The sequence below is a fragment of the Scyliorhinus canicula genome, chromosome 6, assembly GCF_902713615.1.
Source record: "Scyliorhinus canicula chromosome 6, sScyCan1.1, whole genome shotgun sequence".
NCBI lineage: Eukaryota > Metazoa > Chordata > Chondrichthyes > Carcharhiniformes > Scyliorhinidae > Scyliorhinus > Scyliorhinus canicula.
Genome location: NC_052151.1, coordinates 197,419,241 through 197,439,453, shown reverse-complemented (window position 1 = coordinate 197,439,453; position 20,213 = coordinate 197,419,241). Strand labels below are relative to the sequence as shown.

The following is a 20,213-nucleotide window of genomic DNA, read 5'->3' as shown; positions in this document are numbered from 1 at the left end:
AGGATAGATGCGGGCAGGTTGTTTCCACTGGCGGGTGAAAGCAGAACTAGGGGGCATAGCCTCAAAATAAGGGGAAGTAGATTTAGGACTGAGTTTAGGAGGAAATTCTTCACCCAAAGGGTTGTGAATCAATGGAATTCCTTGCCCAGTGAAGCAGTTGAGGCTCCTTCATTACATGTTTTTAAGGTAAAGATAGATAGTTTTTTGAAGAATAAAGGGATTAAGGGTTATGGCGTTCGGGCCAGAAAGTGGAGCTGAGTCCACAAAAGATCAGCCATGATCTAATTTAATGGCGGAGCAGGCTCGAGGGGCCAGATGGCCTACTCCTGCTCCTAGTTCTTATGTTCTTATGTTCATGCCGGCTTTCTTTTGGTTTTTGGACATCCCCGTCCTTCCTTACATCTTCCTGCACTTATTTATTGAAATCTTCCCCCTGGGACCGGGCATAAATAAAAAATCAAGCCTCGAGCAGGAGCCACCCAACATGCGACTCTCTCTTACAAACCGTCACCGGAAGTCCCAGAAACAAATAGTTTTCATGTTTTTGTTCAGTCTGTACAGGTTTTTCTATTCTCTTCTGAGCTTTGTCTATAATGCATTAAAATGTACCTGCCTTAAAAGGGATAGTTTGTTCGTGACCATTTAAGTTGACCAGATAGAAAGGTATAGCATCTACCATGGCCACAGAATGTTAATTGCACTTTATAGTCAATGTGTACGTTAGCAATGTAGTTTTTTTTTTATTCATGGGCCGAAGGTATCGCTGGCTCTGCCAGCATTTATTGCCCATCTCTAATCGCCCTTGAACAGGCAGTTAAGAGTAAACCACATTGCTGTGGGTTTGGAGTCACACGTTGTTCAGATCAGGTAGGATGGCAGATTTCCTTCCCTCAAGGACTTCATAGAACATAGAACAGTACAGCACAGAACAGGCCCTTCGGCCCTCGATGTTGTGCCGAGCAATGATCACCCTACTCAAACCCACGTATCCACCCTATACCCGTAACCCAACAACCCCCCCCTTAACCTTACTTTTTAGGAAACTACGGGCAATTTAGCATGGCCAATCCACCTAACCCACACATCTTTGGACTGTGGGAGGAAACTGGAGCACCCGGAGGAAACCCACACACACACGGGGAGGACGTGCAGACTCCACACAGACAGTGACCTAGCCGGGAATCGAACCTGGGACCCTGGAGCTGTGAAGCATTTATGCTAACCACCATGCTACCATGTTGCCATGCTTCAGTGAACCAGATGGGTTTTTATGACAATTGACAATGCTTTCATGGACTTCTACTTCCAGATTTTTATTGAATTCAAATTTCCGTGGTGGGATTTGAACCTGGGTCCCCAGAGCATTACTCTGGGTGTCTGGTTTACTAGTCCAGTGACAATACCACCAGGCCACTGCCTGCCCAGCTGGAACATTTACTTGACACTAAGACCAAGTTGATGCATGGTTAAAAAACAAAGCAAGATTCTAAATCTAATTTACTTTCTGATGATAATTTTCTAAGAGTAGGGAGTTGACATCTTGTTACGGCACCCTGGACGGTGGTCAATTCCTCCTGCTGATTATCAGGTACCGGCCACCATCAGCTGATGAATCAGTACTCCTCCATGTTGAATACCACTTGAAGGAAGCACTGACGGTGGCAAGGGCACAGACTATTCTCTGGGTGACTCGGTAGTGCCATTACAGACCGCGAGGGCCGGATCCTAAAGGACACAGCTGCTAGACTGGGACTGCAGCAGGTAGTGAAAGAACCAACAAGAGGAAAAAACACACCTGACCTCATCCTCACCAGCCTGTCTGCTGCGGATGCATCTGCCCATGACAAAGTTGGCAGAAGTGACCGCTACAATAATACTGAAGACTTGTGCACCAGAACATGCCGCACCCCTAGCCAAGTTGTTCCAGTACAGCTACAACACTGGCATCTACCCAGCAATGTGAAAATTCCCCAGGTGTGTCCTGTACACAAGAAACAGGATAAATCCAACACAGCCAATTACCGCCTGATCAGTCTGCTCTCCATCATCAGCAAAGTGATGGAAGGAACTATCAGCAGTGCTTTCAAGTGGCACTTACTCGGCAATAACCTGCTCAGTTTGGGTTCCGCCAGGGTCACTCAGCTCCTGACCTCATTACAGCCTTGGTTCAAACATGGACAAAAGAGCTGAATGCCAGAGGTGAGGTGAGAGTGACTGCCCTTGACATCAAAGCGGCATTTGACTGAGTATGGCATCAAGGAGCCCGAGCTAAACTGGAGTCAATGGGAATCAGGGAAAAAAATCTCCGCTGGTTGGAGTCGTACCTGGCACAAAGAAGGTTGTGGTGGTTTGATTGGTTGTGGTGGTTTGAGGTCAATCATCTCAGCTCCAGGACATCACTGAAGGAGTTCCTCAGGGTAGTGTCTTCGGCCCAACCATCTTCAGCTGCTTCATCTCCCTTCCGTCACAAGGTCAGAAGTGGGGATGTTTGCAGATGACTGCAGAATGTTCAGCACCATTTACGACTCCTCATATAATGAAGCAGTCCATGTCCAAATGCAGCAAGACCTGGACAATATCCAGGCTTGGGCTGACAAGGGGCAAGTTACATTTGTGCTACACAGGGGCCAGGCAATGACCATCTCCTACAAGAGAGGATCTAACCATCACCCCTTGACATTCAATAGCATCACCATTGCTGAATCCCCCAGAATCAACATCCTGAAATAGAACTGGACTCATCATATCAATACTGTGGCTACCAGTGCAGGTCAAAGGCGAAGAATCCTACAGCGAGTAACTCACTTCCTGACCCCCCCAAAGCCTGTCCACAACTACAAGACACAAGTAAGGAGTGTAATGGAATACTTTCCAGTTGCCTGTATGAGTGCAGATCCAACAACTCTCAAGAAGCTTGAAACCATCCAGGACAAAGCAGTCATAGAGTCAGAAATGTTTACAGCATGGAAACAGGCCCTTCGGCCCATCTTGTCCATGCCGCCCAGTTTCTATCACTAAGCTAGTCCCACTTGCCCACATGTGGTCCATATCGCTCTATACCCAGCCTGCCCATTTAACTGACTACCTGCATTTTAAAGGAAAAAAATTGTACCTGCCTCTACCACTGCCTCTGGCAACCCGTTCCACCCTCTGTGTGAAGAAATTTCACCTCAGGTCTCTTTTATATCTCTCCTCTCTCACCTTAAACCTCTGCCCTCTAGTCTACACTCCTCCACCTTTGGGAAAGGATGTTGACTATCTACCTTATCTATGTTCCTCATTATTTTATAGACTTCTATAAGATCACCCCTAAGCCTCTTATGCTCCAGGGGAAAAAGTCCCAGCCTATCCAGCCTCTCCTTATAGCTCAAACCATCAAGTCCTAGTAGCATCGTCTTAAATCTCTTCTGCAAATTTTCTAGTTTAACCTTCATAAATAGGTTGACCAGAACTGAACACAATATTCCATGTGCGGTCTTACCAATGCCTTGTACAACTTCAACAAAACTTTCCAACTCCTGTATTCAATATTCTGGCCAATATAACCTCGCAAGTCTTCTTCACCATCCTGTCCACCTGCAACTCCACCTTCAAGGAGCTATGAGCCTGTATTCCTAGTTGTTATCTCTGGGTTGTTGCCCGTGCCACGTGATAGTGAGATGAGGAATAGGGAGAGAGAGCAATTAAACACGTGGCTACAGGGATGGTGCAGGCGGGAGGGATTCAGATTTCTGGATAACTGGGGCTCTTTCTGGGGAAGGTGGGACCTCTATAGACAGGATGGTCTACATCTGAACCTGAGGGGCACCAATATCCTGGGGGGGAGATTTGTTAGTGCTCTTTGGGGGGGTTTAAACTAATTCAGCAGGGGCATGGGAACCTGGATTGTAGTTTTGGGGTACGGGAGATTGAGAGTATAGAGGTCAGGAGCACAGATTTGACTTCGCAGGAGGGTGCCAGTGTTCAGGTAGGTGGTTTGAAGTGTGTCTACTTCAATGCCAGGAGTATACGAAATAAGGTAGGGGAACTGGCAGCATGGGTTGGTACCTGGGACTTCGATGTTGTGGCCATTTCAGAGACATGGATAGAGCAGGGACAGGAATGGTTGTTGCAGGTTCCGGGGTTTAGGTGTTTTAGTAAGCACAGAGAAGGGGGCAAAAGAGGGGGAGGTGTGGCGCTGCTAGTCAAGGACAGTATTACGGTGGCGGAAAGGATGCTAGATGGGGACTCTTCTTCCGAGGTAGTATGGGCTGAGGTTAGAAACAGGAAAGGAGAGGTCACCCTGTTGGGAGTTTTCTTTTTTTTAATATAATTTTTATTGGAATTTTTTACAGAAAATATAAAACATAACGACAAACAATGAAATGCAACATAATAACCCATAATAACTGTGACACCCCCAGACCGTATCGGCGCATGTATCACATCCCCCCACCCCCCCAACCCTAATGCTGTTGGGAGTTTTCTATAGGCCACCTAATAGTTCTAGGGATGTAGAGGAAAGGATGGCGAAGATGATTCTGGAAAAGAGCGAAAGTAACAGGGTAGTTGTTATGGGAGACTTTAACTTTCCAAATATTGACTGGAAAAGATATAGTTCGAGTACATCAGATGGGTCGTTCTTTGTACAATGTGTGCAGGAGGGTTTCCTGACACAATATGTTGACAAGCCAACAAGAGGCGAGGCCACATTGGATTTGGTTTTGGGTAATGAACCAGGCCAGGTGTTAGATCTGGAGGTAGGTGAGCACTTTGGAAACAGTGACCACAATTCGGTGACCTTTACGTTAGTGATGGAAAGGGATAAGTATACCCCGCAGGGCAAGAGTTATAGCTGGGGGAAGGGCAATTATGATGCCATTAGACATGACTTAGGATGTGTAGGTTGGAGAAGTAGGCTGCAAGGGTTGGGCACACTGGATATGTGGAGCTTGTTCAAGGAACAGCTATTGCATGTTCTTGATAAGTACGTACCAGTCAGGCGGGGAGGAAGGGGTCGAGCGAGGGAACCGTGGTTTACCAAAGAAGTGGAATCTCTTGTTAAGAGGAAGAAGGAGGCCTATGTGAAGATGAGGCGTGAAGTTTCAGTTGGGGCGCTTGATAGTTACAAGGAAGCGAGGGAGGATCTAAAGAGAGAACTGAGACGAGCAAGGAGGGGACATGAGAAGTCTTTGGCAGGTAGGATCAAGGAAAACCCAAAAGCTTTCTATAGGTATGTCAGGAATAAAAGAATGACTAGGGTAAGAGTAGGGCCAGTCAAGGACAGTGGTGGGAAGTTGTGTGTGGAGGCTGAGGAGATAAGAGAGATACTAAATGAATACTTTTCGTCAGTATTCACTCAAGAAAAAGATAATATTGTGGAGGAGAATGCTGAGACCCAGGCTATTGGAATAGATGGCATTGAGGTGCGTAGGGAAGAAATGTTGGCAATTCTGGACAAGGTGAAAATAGATAAGTCCCCAGGGCCTGATGGGATTTATCCTAGGATTCTCTGGGAAGCCAGGGAAGAGATTGCTGAGCCTTTGGCTTTGATTTTTAGGTCATCATTGGCTACAGGAATAGTGCCAGAGGACTGGAGGATAGCAAATGTGGTCCCTTTGTTCAAGAAGGGGAGTAGAGATAACCCCGGTAACTATAGGCCGGTGAGCCTAATGTCTGTGGTGGGTAAAGTCTTGGAGAGGATTATAAAAGATACGATTTATAATCATCTAGATAGGAATAATATGATTAGGGATAGTCAGCATGGTTTTGTGAAGGGTAGGTCATGCCTCACAAACCTTATCGAGTTCTTTGAGAAGGTGACTGAACAGGTAGACGAGGGTAGAGCAGTTGATGTGGTGTATATGGATTTCAGTAAAGCATTTGATAAGGTTCCCCATGGTCGGCTATTGCAGAAAATACGGAGGCTGCGGATTGAGGGTGATTTAGAGATGTGGATCAGAAATTGGCTAGTTGAAAGAAGACAGAGAGTGGTAGTTGATGGCAAATGTTCAGTTACGAGTGGCATAACACAAGGATCTGTTCTGGGGCCATTGCTGTTTGTCATTTTTATAAATGACCTAGAGGAGGGCGCAGAAGGATGGGTGAGTAAATTTGCAGACGACACTAAAGTCGGTGGAGTTGTAGACAGTGCGGAAGGATGTTGCAGGTTACAGAGGGACATAGATAAGCTGCAGAGCTGGGCTGAGAGGTGGCAAATGGAGTTTAATGTGGAGAAGTGTGAGGTGATTCACTTTGGAAAGAATAACAGGAATGCGGAATATTTGGCTAATGGTAAAATTCTTGGTTTTGTGGATGAGCAGAGGGATCTCGGTGTCCATGTACATAGATCTCTGAAAGTTGCCACCCAGGTTGATAGGGTTGTGAAGAAGGCCTATGGTGTGTTGGCCTTTATTGGTAGAGGGATTGAGTTCCGGAGTCATGAGGTCATGTTGCAGTTGTACAAAACTCTAGTACGGCCGCATTTGGAGTATTGCGTACAGTTCTGGTCGCCTCATTATAGGAAGGACGTGGAAGCTTTGGAACGGGTGCAGAGGAGATTTACCAGGATGTTGCCTGGTATGGAGGGAAAATCTTATGAGGAAAGGCTGATGGACTTGAGGTTGTTTTCGTTAGAGAGAAGAAGTTTAAGAGGTGACTTAATAGAGGCATACAAAATGATCAGAGGGTTAGATAGGGTGGACAGCGAGAGCCTTCTCCCGCGGATGGAGGTGGCTAGCACGAGGGGACATAGCCTTAAATTGAGGGGTAATAGATATAGGACAGAGGTCAGAGGTGGATTTTTTACACAAAGAGTGGTGAGGCCGTGGAATGCCCTACCTGCAACAGTAGTGAACTCGCCAACATTGAGGGCATTTAAAAGTTTATTGGATCAGCATATGGATGATAAGGGCATAGTGTAGGTTAGATGGCCTTTAGTTTTTTTTCCATGTCGGTGCAACATCGAGGGCCGAAGGGCCTGTACTGCGCTGAATCGTTCTATGTTCTATCTCTTTTTTTCTGTAAAATCTCCCCAACTCCCCACCATTAACTGAGTACGTCCTGTACTGATTTGAACGACCAAAATGCATCACCTCACATTTCCAAATTAAACTCCATCTGCCATTCATCGGCTGCTTGATTGCTCCCTCTTCCACAAAAATTCAAACCCACCACCACCGACGAACAGTGGCAGCCGTGTGTACCATCAACAAAATGCACTGCAGTAACTCACCATGGTTCCTTCGACAGCACCTACACAGACATGCCAAGGTAATACGTTAATTTACAGAGCAATTTTTGCCCTGTTCGGGATATTTGTTCAGAACCCTCCTCCAAAGCTGGCGTCAGTGGCAACTTTCATGACCTCTCTTGTCGGTTTCCACAGCTGCCTTCTTGCAACTGTTCAGAATAATGTTCAGAATAATGTTCTTTCTCTCTCTGTCTTTAAGCTTTGTCCACTTCCTCAAACAAAGGTTTTACCCTGAGGTGGCCAGACTTGAATCCATTATCATCAACTTGACTATCAGATTTTGCACACTCATTTCTACAAAAGAACTGGGCTGTACCATTCACATGCAACTAACCTTCCATTGACTGGCAAATAGATCATCAGACTCTGTGCTCGGCTAATGGCTGGTCAACCAAGGTTGTCGTGAGTGACAATGGATCTTGAGTGGATCATCCTGGTTGAACAAGGGCAGACTGTGTATTCCCACTAACTGAATTGGACAAAGTAACTCAGGCTTTGGGTGTATCTCTTTGACTCTGCTGCTCGCAGTTTTTCTCCTCAGTCTGTTTAACCCCTAAATTTCCTGCTACACCTTGGACCCCATTTCTGCACCCAAGTTCCTAATATCTCCCCATCATGACATTGGCTACCTCTGCTGATCTGAATTTCCCAATCTACGCGAAGGTTAGTCACCCATGGTTACAGTACTGCCTTTTTTACATGCCTTCATTATTTCCTATAGATGTTTTATCATCAGTGTTTTATTTCCCTTGTTATTTCTTCCCTCCACCCTTATGGATTTTACATCTTCTAATCCAAGATAATTTCTTGCTATGTCGTTCTTATTCCATCTCGTATTAACAAAGCTATCCTACCACCCTTTTCTTTCTGCCTGTCCTTACGAAAGGTCACATACCCCTGAATACTTCATTCCTAGTTTTGAGGGGCGATTCTCCAATATGGAGCCCAAGTGTTTGCGCCGTTGTGAATGCCGTCACGTTTCACAGTGGCGTGAACCCAGCCCAGGTACGACCGATTCTGGCCCCACAGGGGTCTGGCCGCGTCAACCTGTGCATGCACGGGGGACTTCTTTAACGCGCCGGCCCTGACGCAACATGGCGTTGCTGTTCAGGGACCAGCCATGCCAGAAAGCAGGCACGGGGGGGAAGAGGCCAGCCCGCCGATTGGTGGGCCCCATAGCAGGCCAGACCCCATCGGAGACCCCCCGGTGAAGGAGCTCCCCTCCCTCCCCCACAGGCCGTTCGCACAGAGTTCCCGCCGGGAGCGACCAGGGGTGAGCGGTGCCGGCGGGACTCTGTCTTATTGGCCTAGTCGCCTGGCCCATCCGGGCCGGAGAATCGGCGGCCCCGCCGTGCCAAACACGCCGGCGCAAATGGCGCCGATTCCCGACACCTAGGAAAATCGCGCACCGACGTCAGAGCGTCGTGGCACGGTTACGTGAATTCTCCGGCCCGGCACGGGGCTCGGAGAATCGCCCCCTTGATCTCCTTGTAACCACATCTGTATAGTAGCTATAAGATCATACCCATTATTTGTGCCATTAATTTATTTATTTTGTGCCGAATACTATGTGCCTTTCAGTAAAGAAACATTAATTTTGCTATTTTATCATTTTTATCCCCTTCAACCCCATTTATTGCTTTTATATGTTTGTAAATTCTGTCCCTTCCTATCACACTCTGGTACTATTACCTATTCGGCTATCTTTCAAAGTGACTATATCCTTTTGCGTTTAAGCCTATGCATTTCCTCTCCAGAACCATGCCCCCACTTTCCCCCCCTCCATCGATTTAGTTTAAAGTCCTCTCTACTTCCCTAGTTATGGCGTTTGCAAGAATACTGGTCCCAGCACAGTTCAGATATAGACCGTCCCCATGGTACAACACCCTCTTTCCCCAGTACTGATGCTAGTGTCTAAGATCCGAGAGTCACTTCATCCACACCAGTCTTGGAACCGTGTATTAATCTCTCCAATTTTACATACCCTATGCCAATTTGCACACAGCTAAGGTAATAATAATAATAATTTTCATTGTCACAAGTAGGCTTACATTAATACAGCAATGAAGTGACTGTGAAAAGCCCCTAGTCGCCACATTCCGGATACACAGAGGGAGAATTCAGAATGTCCAAATTACCTAACAGCACGTCTTTCGGGACTTGTGGGAGGAAACCGGAGCACCCGGGGGAAACCCACGCAGACATGGTTAGCACCGGGGTGCATTGGAGCTGGTTTAGTACAGTGGGCTAAATAGCTGGCTTGTAATGCAGAACAAGGCAGCAGCACGGGTTCAATTCCCAGACCAGCCTCCCCGAACAGGCGCCGGAATGTGGCAACTAGGGGCTTTTCGCAGTAACTTCATTGAAGCCTACTTGTGACAATAAGCGATCATTATTATTATTATTGCATGGAGAGAGCGTGCAGACTCCGCACAGACAGTGACCCAGTAGGGAATCTAAATCCCCCCATCCCATCATTGCAAGTTCCAAACAAACGGAGCGAACCTCAACCCTGTTGGACAATTGCAGAGGCTGATACTCCTGCCTCACCCAGTCCTTTCCAGACCACTTTCCAGACTAGAAGGGGTGCAGCTGCCTCCTAAAACAAATCATCCAGGTAACTTTCTCACAGAATCGCTCCACTGCAGAAGGTGGCCCTTCGGCCCATCGAATCTGCATTGACCCTCTGAAACAGCACTCTACCTTCCCTGCCCAATACAATAACGAGTGCACCCAGAGAAAATCCATGCAGAACCGCCCCGCCCCCCTCCCCTCCCACCCAGGTACCATTATGACTGGTCCATGTTTGTGGAAGTACTAAACGGCACCATGACTGGAGTCTAGAAGAGGAAGAGGCGACTCGATTGAAACAAAAGATCCTGAGGGGTTTTGTCAGGATGGATGTGGAAAGGATGTTTCCTCTTGTGGGAGAATCTAGATCTAGGGTCACTGTTGAAAAGTAAGAGGCTGCCCATTTAAATGGTGCTGAGATGAGATTTATTCTCTGAGGGTTCAGAGTCTCTGAAACTCTTCCTGAAAAGTCGGTGGAAGCAGAGACTTTGAATATTTTTAAGGCCTATTCTTACTCCTCTTGTGTACACGTATGTTTGCATGTTAACGCTAAAAACATGATTCAATGGCCCGTAGGCAAGATCCCGGGGGTGATAACAGGTAGCCTACCTGGTAAGAGTTTGGAGAAATCCAAAGGTGCAACAAAAACTGCTCTGGTATGGCGAAGCATCGTAACATTTGGAAAAAAACATATCATCATGAAAATAAATTGAAACCTTTGTTGTGATCAACCGAGAATGTTGCGCAAAGGGGAGTCAGTTAACTCCTTCTCACCTGGTTATAACAGGATCATGTTGTGGTGAATGTGATTCACACTATATATAGTTGCCAATATCACTCCATGTATATATGTTCGTTATCTACCCGTTGTAAGATCAATTCTGTATATAGTTGCCAATATAACTCCATTTATATATGTTCGCTATCCACCATTGTAAGTGCAGTTGCACTATCCGACCACCAGGGGAGTCGCTCTGGGAGTACGCGAGAGTTTGTACTGGGCTCCTCCCTTGGCTCCGCCCAGGACCGATGTATAAAGATCTTATACATCTTAGAGCCAGCCTGCCAGTTCATCTGAAGTTCAACGACGAATAGGCTGGCTCTGTTGTAAGTGTATTAAAGCCTCTGTTCAGATCCAACTACACGTGTTCGCTCAATTGATGGTTCCATCACATGTCACCTTTGATTTGTTTTTGGTTATTAAATGGGGTATTTATAAAATATATATTTCATCCTTTTCCAGCTCCTTACGTGAAAGTATACCTGCTGGAGAACGGTGTATGCATAGCCAAAAAGAAGACAAAAATTGCACGGAAAACACTTGACCCACTCTATCAACAGTCATTATTATTTGAAGAAAGCCCACAGGGTAAAGTCTTACAGGTCAGTATCTTGTTGACGTGTTTTGGTGGTGGTCACTCTATTATCCAGGTCAGTGCATACTCGAGCCTCAAGGTTATATCATTTAGAGTTTTCTCTAAAGCCACAGTAAGCCACTTTGGATCAGCCTTTGATGCCTCCAGTCCTTGGTTGGACCTTTCCTTCCCAAATAGTGTTGAAATATCCACAACTTCCTGCAGGATTCATGGCGTGACAACCCGAAAGTGAGGGCGTTTAGGCACGTGCGCTGAAAGCATTCGGTGTTTAAACTTCATTTTTATTCCCTGCTTGAAGTCCTGCACTGCTGAATGAAAAATCCAGCTGCAGCGCTAACTTGGGCCTCTTACCCAGATATCTGGTGAGTTTTTAAACCTTTTTATTGACACGGTAATCTTTCAGACGAGCAGAGCCAGGAGACATCGGGAGACATTATTTTGGTGGGTTAATGGGGCGGAATTCTCCGCAACGGCCGACGCCGTCGTGAAACCCGGAGTGTTTCATAACGGCGTCGGAGGCCGCTCCTCGCCCCCTATTAGTTTCCCAGATTTAAAACAGATAAGCAAACCTATGATCACTTTAAAATAATCACCTTTAATCATTAAAAAAAAAATTACTTTAGAAGAACAAAAGTAATGCCTGTTTATAAGAAAGAGCAAAAAAACTGATGAAAACAAAATGTCTACACATCTTTAGAACACTTGTTGTTTTCTATCTGTTTCTATCTGTAAATTGCTGCCCTTAATGGGCTTTCCCAAGCTGGCCGGGCCACAAAGGGGCGGGACTGCACTACTCCTGCGCTGCGCTGGAGCCTACGCAGACTGGGGCACCGGAGGGCCAGGTTGCTGAAGGGAAAGGAAGGTTCATCCCATCAACAGAGCGCTAGGAAGTGTGCACATTTCTGTTTTAAAATCAGCGGCCTGTAGCTTCCAGGCGCAAAAAGCAGAAAGTTACGGGCCTTTATCTCATCACTTGATTTCTAATCTTAAAGAACACTTGGGGGTGGGCGTACAGCTATGTTTCCTGACAGTATATAAACTCAACTGATGCGGAAATCTGATGTATTCACCATTTCAGCAATGATTGTTCGATCACCATTCCTGACTGCAAGAAGCCTGATGCAGAAACAATGTCCCCACCGACGTCTGGTGATGGGGATGTGCTGAGCCGACATACGAAAGGTGGCTATCCTCTGGGAACTCCGAAAATTGTCTCTTTTAGCATGAAAATAGGCAACTAAACCTGTTGAAACAATCCCCCACCCACTTCAAAGACCACGACAAACACCGATAAATGCCCGGGAGCGTTTTACTCCAGGAGCCAAAATGATGGCAGAAACAAAAGCCGAGAGAGGAAGAATGGGATGTCGGCGAGCACGCGGAACAGCAGGTCACAGCCGGTCTCACCCGAGCAGGCTGGGTCACCGGACTCACGCCAGACTGCCACCGATAAGTGAATGGACCTCCTCCCTCGGGAGCTACTAAAACTAAAGCTCAAAAGCAACAGCGAAGGCAGCGGTGGCCCCTTAAAGGTGGCATGAGAAAAGACAGAACAACGGTTCTGTGACCACCAGAGACCTGGTGAAAGCGGTGACCAACCAGAGTGACCAAATCACTTCCTTGGACACAGAAATGGCAAGGTTGGTGGCGACGCAAGGGTCAAGGACCAGGATAACCGACCGCGCCAGCGGGTATAGAGGGCGGGAAACCCATGGAATATGTGACCCAGATGCTAGGTAAGCCGCTCAGCAGGGAGAGCCCCAGAGGTAGGCAGAGCCCACAGGTCACTCAGGCCAAAGCAGGAGAACAACCAAGGGCCATCAGCAGGAAACTTCACCGGTACCAGGATCGGGAAAAGATTCCGAACTGGGCAAGGCGCACACCATCCTTCCAGTGGAAAAGCAACTCGATCCAAGTGTACCAGGAGATTGGGACAGAGCTGACCAAGCGCCGTACTGAATTTCATGCAGCCAAGGTGGCCTTTTACAAGAGTGGGGTGCAGTTAGGAATGATGTACCCAGCCAAACTGTGGGTAACTGTCCAGGCCAAGGCAGACTGTGCACAGACACGGGCTGGGAAGGCAGAAGCAACAACGGCAACAGTAGAAATAAACTCTGTGTAGGATAAGGATTACTCCAGCTCAGGGGGGGGGGAGAGATTGTCTGTCAGAAGGGATGGGGAAGCTAGACAATGGGAAGAAGGGGGGAAAGGACTGGGAGACTGGAAAGAGGTGGACACACCAAAGAGGGGGAATCGTTGGGGGTAGGAGGGGGTTGGGGGTGGATAGAATGCTGGATATGACAGGTCTTACATGCTGCCAGCAAAAACAACACCAGGATCGAACATAGAACATACAGTGCAGAAGGAGGCCATTCAGCCCATCGGTTCTGCACCGACCCACTTAAGCCCTCACTTCCACCCTATCCCCATAACCCAATAACCCCCCCTAAACTTTTTTTGGACACTACGGGCAATTTAGCATGGCCAAGCCACCTAACCTGCACATCTTTGGACTGTGGGAGGAAACTGGAGCACCCGGAGGAAACCCACGCTGACACGGGGAGAATATGCAGACTCCGCACAGACAGTGACCCAGCTGGGAATCGAACCTGGGACCCTGGCGCTGTGAAGCCACAGTGCTAGCCACGTGTGCGACTGTGCTGCCCAATCTTGGCGGACCCCAGATAAAGGGAAACCCTGAGGTGTAAGGGTGTAGTCACATGGTGAGAATGGTGACCATGGCCATCCTCGAAACCCCAAAGTGCAGGGGCGCATCCATAAGCTAAGTACGGTTGACCCAGTAGGAAGAGAGGGGGGGTAGAAGAGAACCCATCCCCCCCCCCCTCCCCCCCATTAGCATAGTCACCTGGAACATCAGGGGACTTAATGGCCCAGTGAAAAGCCAATGAAAAGAGCCAGAGTCTCAGCCCATCTGAAAAGTCTGAGGGACGATGTTATCTTCCTCCAAGAGATACAGCTGAGGGAGAAGCACCAGCTGCCAATACGAAAATGCTGGATGGGTCAGACCAATCTTGTTACCGGGCCAGGGGGGGCAGCCATACTACTAAACAAGCCTTCACGATGACAAAGACGGTTACGGACACAGGGAATGGCACGGTACTAATGAAAAAAACCATGGAAGAAATCCCCGACATAGGCAGAGACTCACTCATCATGGGGGTGGAGGAACACTTCAACGGACAGACAGATCCAGCCCCAAATCATCAGTAAGTGTGTTGAAGATTGCGTATTAAAGAAGGTAGTAAGTGCGTTCCCCAACTGGAAACCATGGTTTTACCGGGAGATCCACTCCCTACTGAAGTCCAGGTCTGAGGCGTTTAAGGCAGGTGACCCTGACCTATACAAGAAATCTAGGTACAACCTCCTCAAAGCCATCAGGGGCGCCGCAATACAATACCAGATCAACTAGATTTCCAGACTTAAGCTAGATTCCAGACTAATGACATGGATGGACTCTCGCCGGTTGTGGCCAGGCTTAAATAATACATCGGGCTACAAAGCAAAGTCTTACAATAAAGCACCCTTCCCCAATGAACTCAATGCATTCTATGTTCGTTGCGAGCAGGAAGCCAACAAACTATTGTCAACTGCCCCAAAAGCCTTGGACACACCCAATACCGACCATCACAGCCTCAGAACTTCGATCGGCCTTCTTGAAAGTGAACCCACGGAAAGCAATAGTCCTGATGGAGTCCCAGGTTGTGCACTCAGATCCTGCGGGGACCAACTGGTTCGCAAACATTTTCAAACTCTCCCTTCTCCGCTCTGAGGTCCCCACCTGCTTCAAGCAGACCACTATCATCCGGTGCCAAAGAAGAACCAGGCAACGTGCCTCAATGACTACCATCTGGTGGCCCTGACATCTATCATCGTGAAGTGCTTTGAGAGGTTGGTCATGAGACACATCAAGTTATGCAATAAGTTATTGCAGCCACTGCAATTTGCATACTGCCACGACCAGTCCACACCAGTGGCCCTACACTTATCCCTGGAGCACCTCGACAAAATGGACTCGTATTTCAGACTCCCATTCATTGACTACAGATCTGCCTTCAACACCATAAACCCAGTCAAGCTCAATTCCAAACTCAAAAACCTAGGGCGGAATTCTCCGCTCCCGGGAAAAATCGGGAGGGCCGTCATGAACTCGGCCGAGTTTCACGACGGCCTCGGAGGCCGCTCCTCTCCCCCCATTCTCCCCTCCCGGCGGGGCTAGGAGCGGCGCTCCGTAAATCTCGGCCGCGGGGCCGTCGCGCCGAGAATGACGCTGACGGCACGAACCCGTGCATGCGCGGTGGCCGTCTTTCCCCTCAGCCACCCCGCAAGACGTGGCGGCTAAATCTTGCGGGATGGCGGAGGGGAAATAGTGCGTCCAATTTGGACGCCGGACCAACGATCGGTGGGCACCGATCGCGGGCCTGTCCCCTCCTGAGCACAGTCGTGGTGCTATTTCCTCTCTAGGCCACCTACAAGCCCCAAACGGGCTTCTCACTCCCGTTTCACGATGGTAGCGACCAGGTGTGTTTGGCGCCGTCGTGAAACGGCCGCGAACGGCAGGCCGCTCGGCCCATCCGGTTCGGAGAATCACCGTTCGCCGTGAAAAACTGCGAGCGGCGATTCTTCCGAGCCGGGGGGGGGGGGGGGGGGGAATTGCGGGGCATGAATTTTGTCGGGGGGCCCTCCCGTGATTCTCCCACGCCGCGTGGGGAGCGGAGAATCACGCCCCTAGCATTTAGCTTCTCCCACTGCAACTGGATCTTTCGACTTCCTGACCCATTGAACACAATCAGTATGGATAAACAACAACACGTTCTCTATGATAATCCTCAAGTGGAGATGGTCGATAGCTTTAAGTTCCACCATCACCCACAGTCTGTCCTGGTCCACTCACGTTGATGCAACAGTCAAGAAAGCCCAACAATGTCACTACTTTCTACGGAAGCTAAAGAAATTTGGCATATCTGCATCGACTCTCACAAACCACGACAGATGTGCAATAGAGAGCATCTTATCCGGCTGCATCACAGCTTGGTATGGCAACAGCTCGGTCCAAGATCGCAAGAAACTGCGGTGAAATCAGCCCAATGCATCACACAAGCTTGCCACCCCCACATTGATTCTGTCTACACCACTCGCTGCCTCAGGAAGGCAAACAGCATTATCAGACTCCCACCCAGGCATTGCCTTCTTCCAGACCCTTCCATCAGGCAGAAGGTACATCCTACTCGCACATCCGGACATAGAACTTCATAGAACTTTCATAGAATTTACAGTGCAGAAGGAGGCCATTCGGCCCATCGAGTCTGCACCGGCTCTTGGAACAAACACCCTACCCAAGGTCAACACCTCCACCCAATCCCCATAACCCAGTAACTCCACCCAACACTAAGGGCAATTTTGGACACTAAGGGCAGTTTATCATGGCCAATCCACCTAACCTGCACATCTTTGTGACTGTGGGAGGAAACCGGAGCACCCGGAGGAAACCCACGCACACACGGGGAGGATGCGCAGACTCCGCACAGACAGTGACCCAAGCCGGAATCGAACCTGGGACGCTGGAGCTGTGAAGCAATTGTGCAACCGACAATGCTACCGTGCTGCCCCATAGGAACAGCTTCTTCCCCACAGCTACAAGAGTCCTCAATGACTCCCCCTCGGACTGATCTGTTCCCCGTAGGAACACTATTCACGACGCCCTATGCTGCTCTTGCTCATGTATTTGCTTTGTTTGGCCCTTGTTCCGCACTGTAACCAATCACTGCTTTGTCGATGTACCCGTTAAAAAGCCAATGAAAAGATCTAGAGTCTCAGCCCATCTGAAAAGTCTGAGGGACGATGTTATCTTCCTCCAAGAGGTACAGCTGAGGGAGAAGCACCAGCTGCCAATAAGAAAATGCTGGGTGGGTCAGACATACCAATCTTGTTACAGGGCCAGGGGGGCAGCCATACTACTAAACATTTGTCAATGTTCCCTGTTGATTATTCTTGTGTCTACTATGTCCATACTGTGTACGTTCCTCGGCCTCAGAAAAATACTTTTCACTGTACTTCGGTACATGTGACAATAAATCAAATCAATCAATCAATCAATACCAGGGCCCGCAAGGCTACATGCTACTAATACTCTACTCCTTACACACACAACATTGGCAAAATTCAGCTACAATTCCATCTACAAGTTTGCTGATGACACCACAGTGGGTCGGATCTCAAACAACAATGATTCAGAGTACAGGAGGGAAATAGTGCCATGGTGTACCGACAACTATCTCTCCAGCGATGTCAGCAAAACTAAGGAGCTGGTCATTGACTTCAGGAAGCAAAGTGACGTACACGCCCCTGTCTGCATCAACGGGGCCGTGGTGGAGATGGTTGACAGCATTAAATTCCTAGGTGTGCATATCACCATCTGTCCTGGTTCACTTATGTTGATGCTACAACCAAGGAAGCAACACCGGCGCCTATTCTTCCTCAGGAGAGTAAGGAAATTCGGCATGCCCACATTGACTCTTACCAATTTTTACACCATAGGAAGCATCCTATCTGGCTGCATCACAGCTTAGTACGGCAACTGCTCGGCCCAAGACTGTAAGAATATACAAAAAGTCATGAACGCTGCCCAGTCCATCACATGAACCTGACTCCCATCCATTGTTTCTGTCTATCCCTCCCCCTGCCTTGGGAAAGCGGACAGCATGATCAAAGACACCTCCCACCCACATTATTCTCTCTTCCAACCTCTTCCATCGGGTAGAAGATAAAAAATGTCTGAGTACACAGACAGATTCAAAAACAGCTTCTTCCCCGCTGTTGCCAGACCCTGAATGGCCCTCTTATGAACTAAACTGATCTCTCAACATATTTCCTCTACTGTACTCCATATGCTTCACCCAATGTCTTTATCTACATCGTGTATTTATAGTATGATTTTCATATATGGAACGATCTGCCTGGACTGAACACAGAACAATATTTTTCACTGTACCTCCGTACACGTGACATAGAACGATACAGCGCAGTACAGGCCCTTCGGCCCTCAATGTTGCACCGACATGGAAAAAACTAAAGGCCATCTAACCTACACTATGCCCTTATCATCCATATGCTTATCTAATAAACTTTTAAATGCCCTCAATGTTGGCGAGTTCACTACTGTTGCAGGTAGGGCATTCCACGGCCTCACCACTCTTTGCGTAAAAAACCCACCTCTGACCTCTGTCCTATATCTATTACCCCTCAATTTAAGGCTATGTCCCCTCGTGCTAGCCACCTCCATCCACGGGAGAAGGCTCTCGCTGTCCACCCTATCTAACCCTCTGATCATTTTGTATGCCTCTATTAGGTCACCTCTTAACCTTCTTCTCTCTAACGAAAACAACCTCAAGTCCATCAGCCTTTCCTCATAAGATTTTCCCTCCATACCAGGCAACATCCTGGTAAATCTCCTCTGCACCCGTTCCAAAGCTTCCACGTCCTTCCTATAATGAGGCGACCAGAACTGTACGCAATACTCCAAATGCGGCCGTACTAGAGTTTTGTACAACTGCAACATGACCTCATGGCTCCGGAACTCAATCCCTCTACCAATAAAGGCCATCACACCATAGGCCTTCTTCACAACCCTATCAACCTGGGTGGCAACTTTCAGGGATCTATGTACATGGACACCGAGATCCCTCTGCTCATCCACACTACCAAGAATTTTACCATTAGCCAAATATTCCTTATTCCTGTTATTCTTTCCAAAGTGAATCACCTCACACTTCTCCACATTAAACTCCATTTGCCACCTCTCAGCCCAGCTCTGCAGCCTATCTATGTCCCTCTGTAACCTGCAACATCCTTCCGCACTGTCTACAACTCCACCGACTTTAGTGTCGTCTGCAAATTTACTTACCCATCCTTCTGCGCCCTCCTCTAGGTCATTTATAAAAATGACAAACAGCAACGGCCCCAGAACAGATCCTTGTGGTACGCCACTCGTAACTGAACTCCATTCTGAACATTTCCCATCGACCACCACTCTCTGTCTTCTTTCAACTAGCCAATTTCTGATCCACATCTCTAAATCACCCTCGATCCCAAGCCTCCGTATTTTCTGCAATAGCCGACCGTGGGGAACCTTATCAAACGCTTTACTGAAATCCATATACACCACATCAACTGCTTTACCCTCGTCCACCTGTTCAGTCACCTTCTCAAAGAACTCGATAAGGTTTGTGAGGCATGACCTACCCTTCACAAAACCATGCTGACTATCCCTAATCATATTATTCCTATCGAGATGATTATAAATCGTATCTTTTATAATCCTCTCCAAGACTTTACCCACAACACACGTGAGGCTTACCGGCCTATAGTTACCGGGGTTATCTCTACTCCCCTTCTTGAACAAAGGGACCACATTTGCTATCCTCCAGTCCTCTGGCACTATTCCTGTAGCCAATGATGACCTAAAAATCAAAGCCAAAGGCTCAGCAATCTCTTCCCTGGCTTCCCAAAGAATCCTAGGATAAATCCCATCAGGCCCCGGGGACTTATCGATTTTCACATTGTCCAGAATTGCCAACACTTCTTCCCTACGCACCTCAATGCCATCTATTCTAATAGCCTGGGTCTCAGCATTCTCCTCCACAATATTATCTTTTTCCTGAGTGAATACAGACGAAAAGTATTCATTTAGTATCTCGCTTATCTCCTCAGCCTCCACACACAACTTCCCACCACTGTCCTTGACTGGCCCTACTCTTACCCTAGTCATTCTTTTATTCCTGACATACCTATAGAAAGCTTTTGGGTTTTCCTTGATCCTACCTGCCAAAGACTTCTCATGTCCCCTCCTTGCTCGTCTTAGCTCTCTCTTTAGATCCTTCCTCGCTTCCCTGTAACTATCAAGCGCCCCAACTGAGACTTCACGCCTCATCTTCACATAGGCCTCCTTTTTCCTCTTAACAAGAGATTCCACTTCTTTGGTAAACCACGGTTCCCTCGCTCTACCCTTTCCTCCCTGC

General features: G+C 47.9%; 1 protein-coding gene across 34 annotated transcripts in view; it reads left to right on the top strand.

Moving 5' to 3' along the window:
- LOC119967772 (regulating synaptic membrane exocytosis protein 1-like) overlaps positions 1–20,213 on the top strand; it is a 1,070,524-nt gene that overhangs the window by 1,037,943 nt on the left and 12,368 nt on the right. For all 34 annotated transcript variants that reach the window (XM_038800731.1, XM_038800737.1, XM_038800741.1 and 31 more), the window contains one exon: positions 11,046–11,185. In XM_038800731.1, coding sequence (XP_038656659.1) covers positions 11,046–11,185 — 140 coding nt within the window. The remainder of the gene's footprint in view (positions 1–11,045; positions 11,186–20,213) is intronic.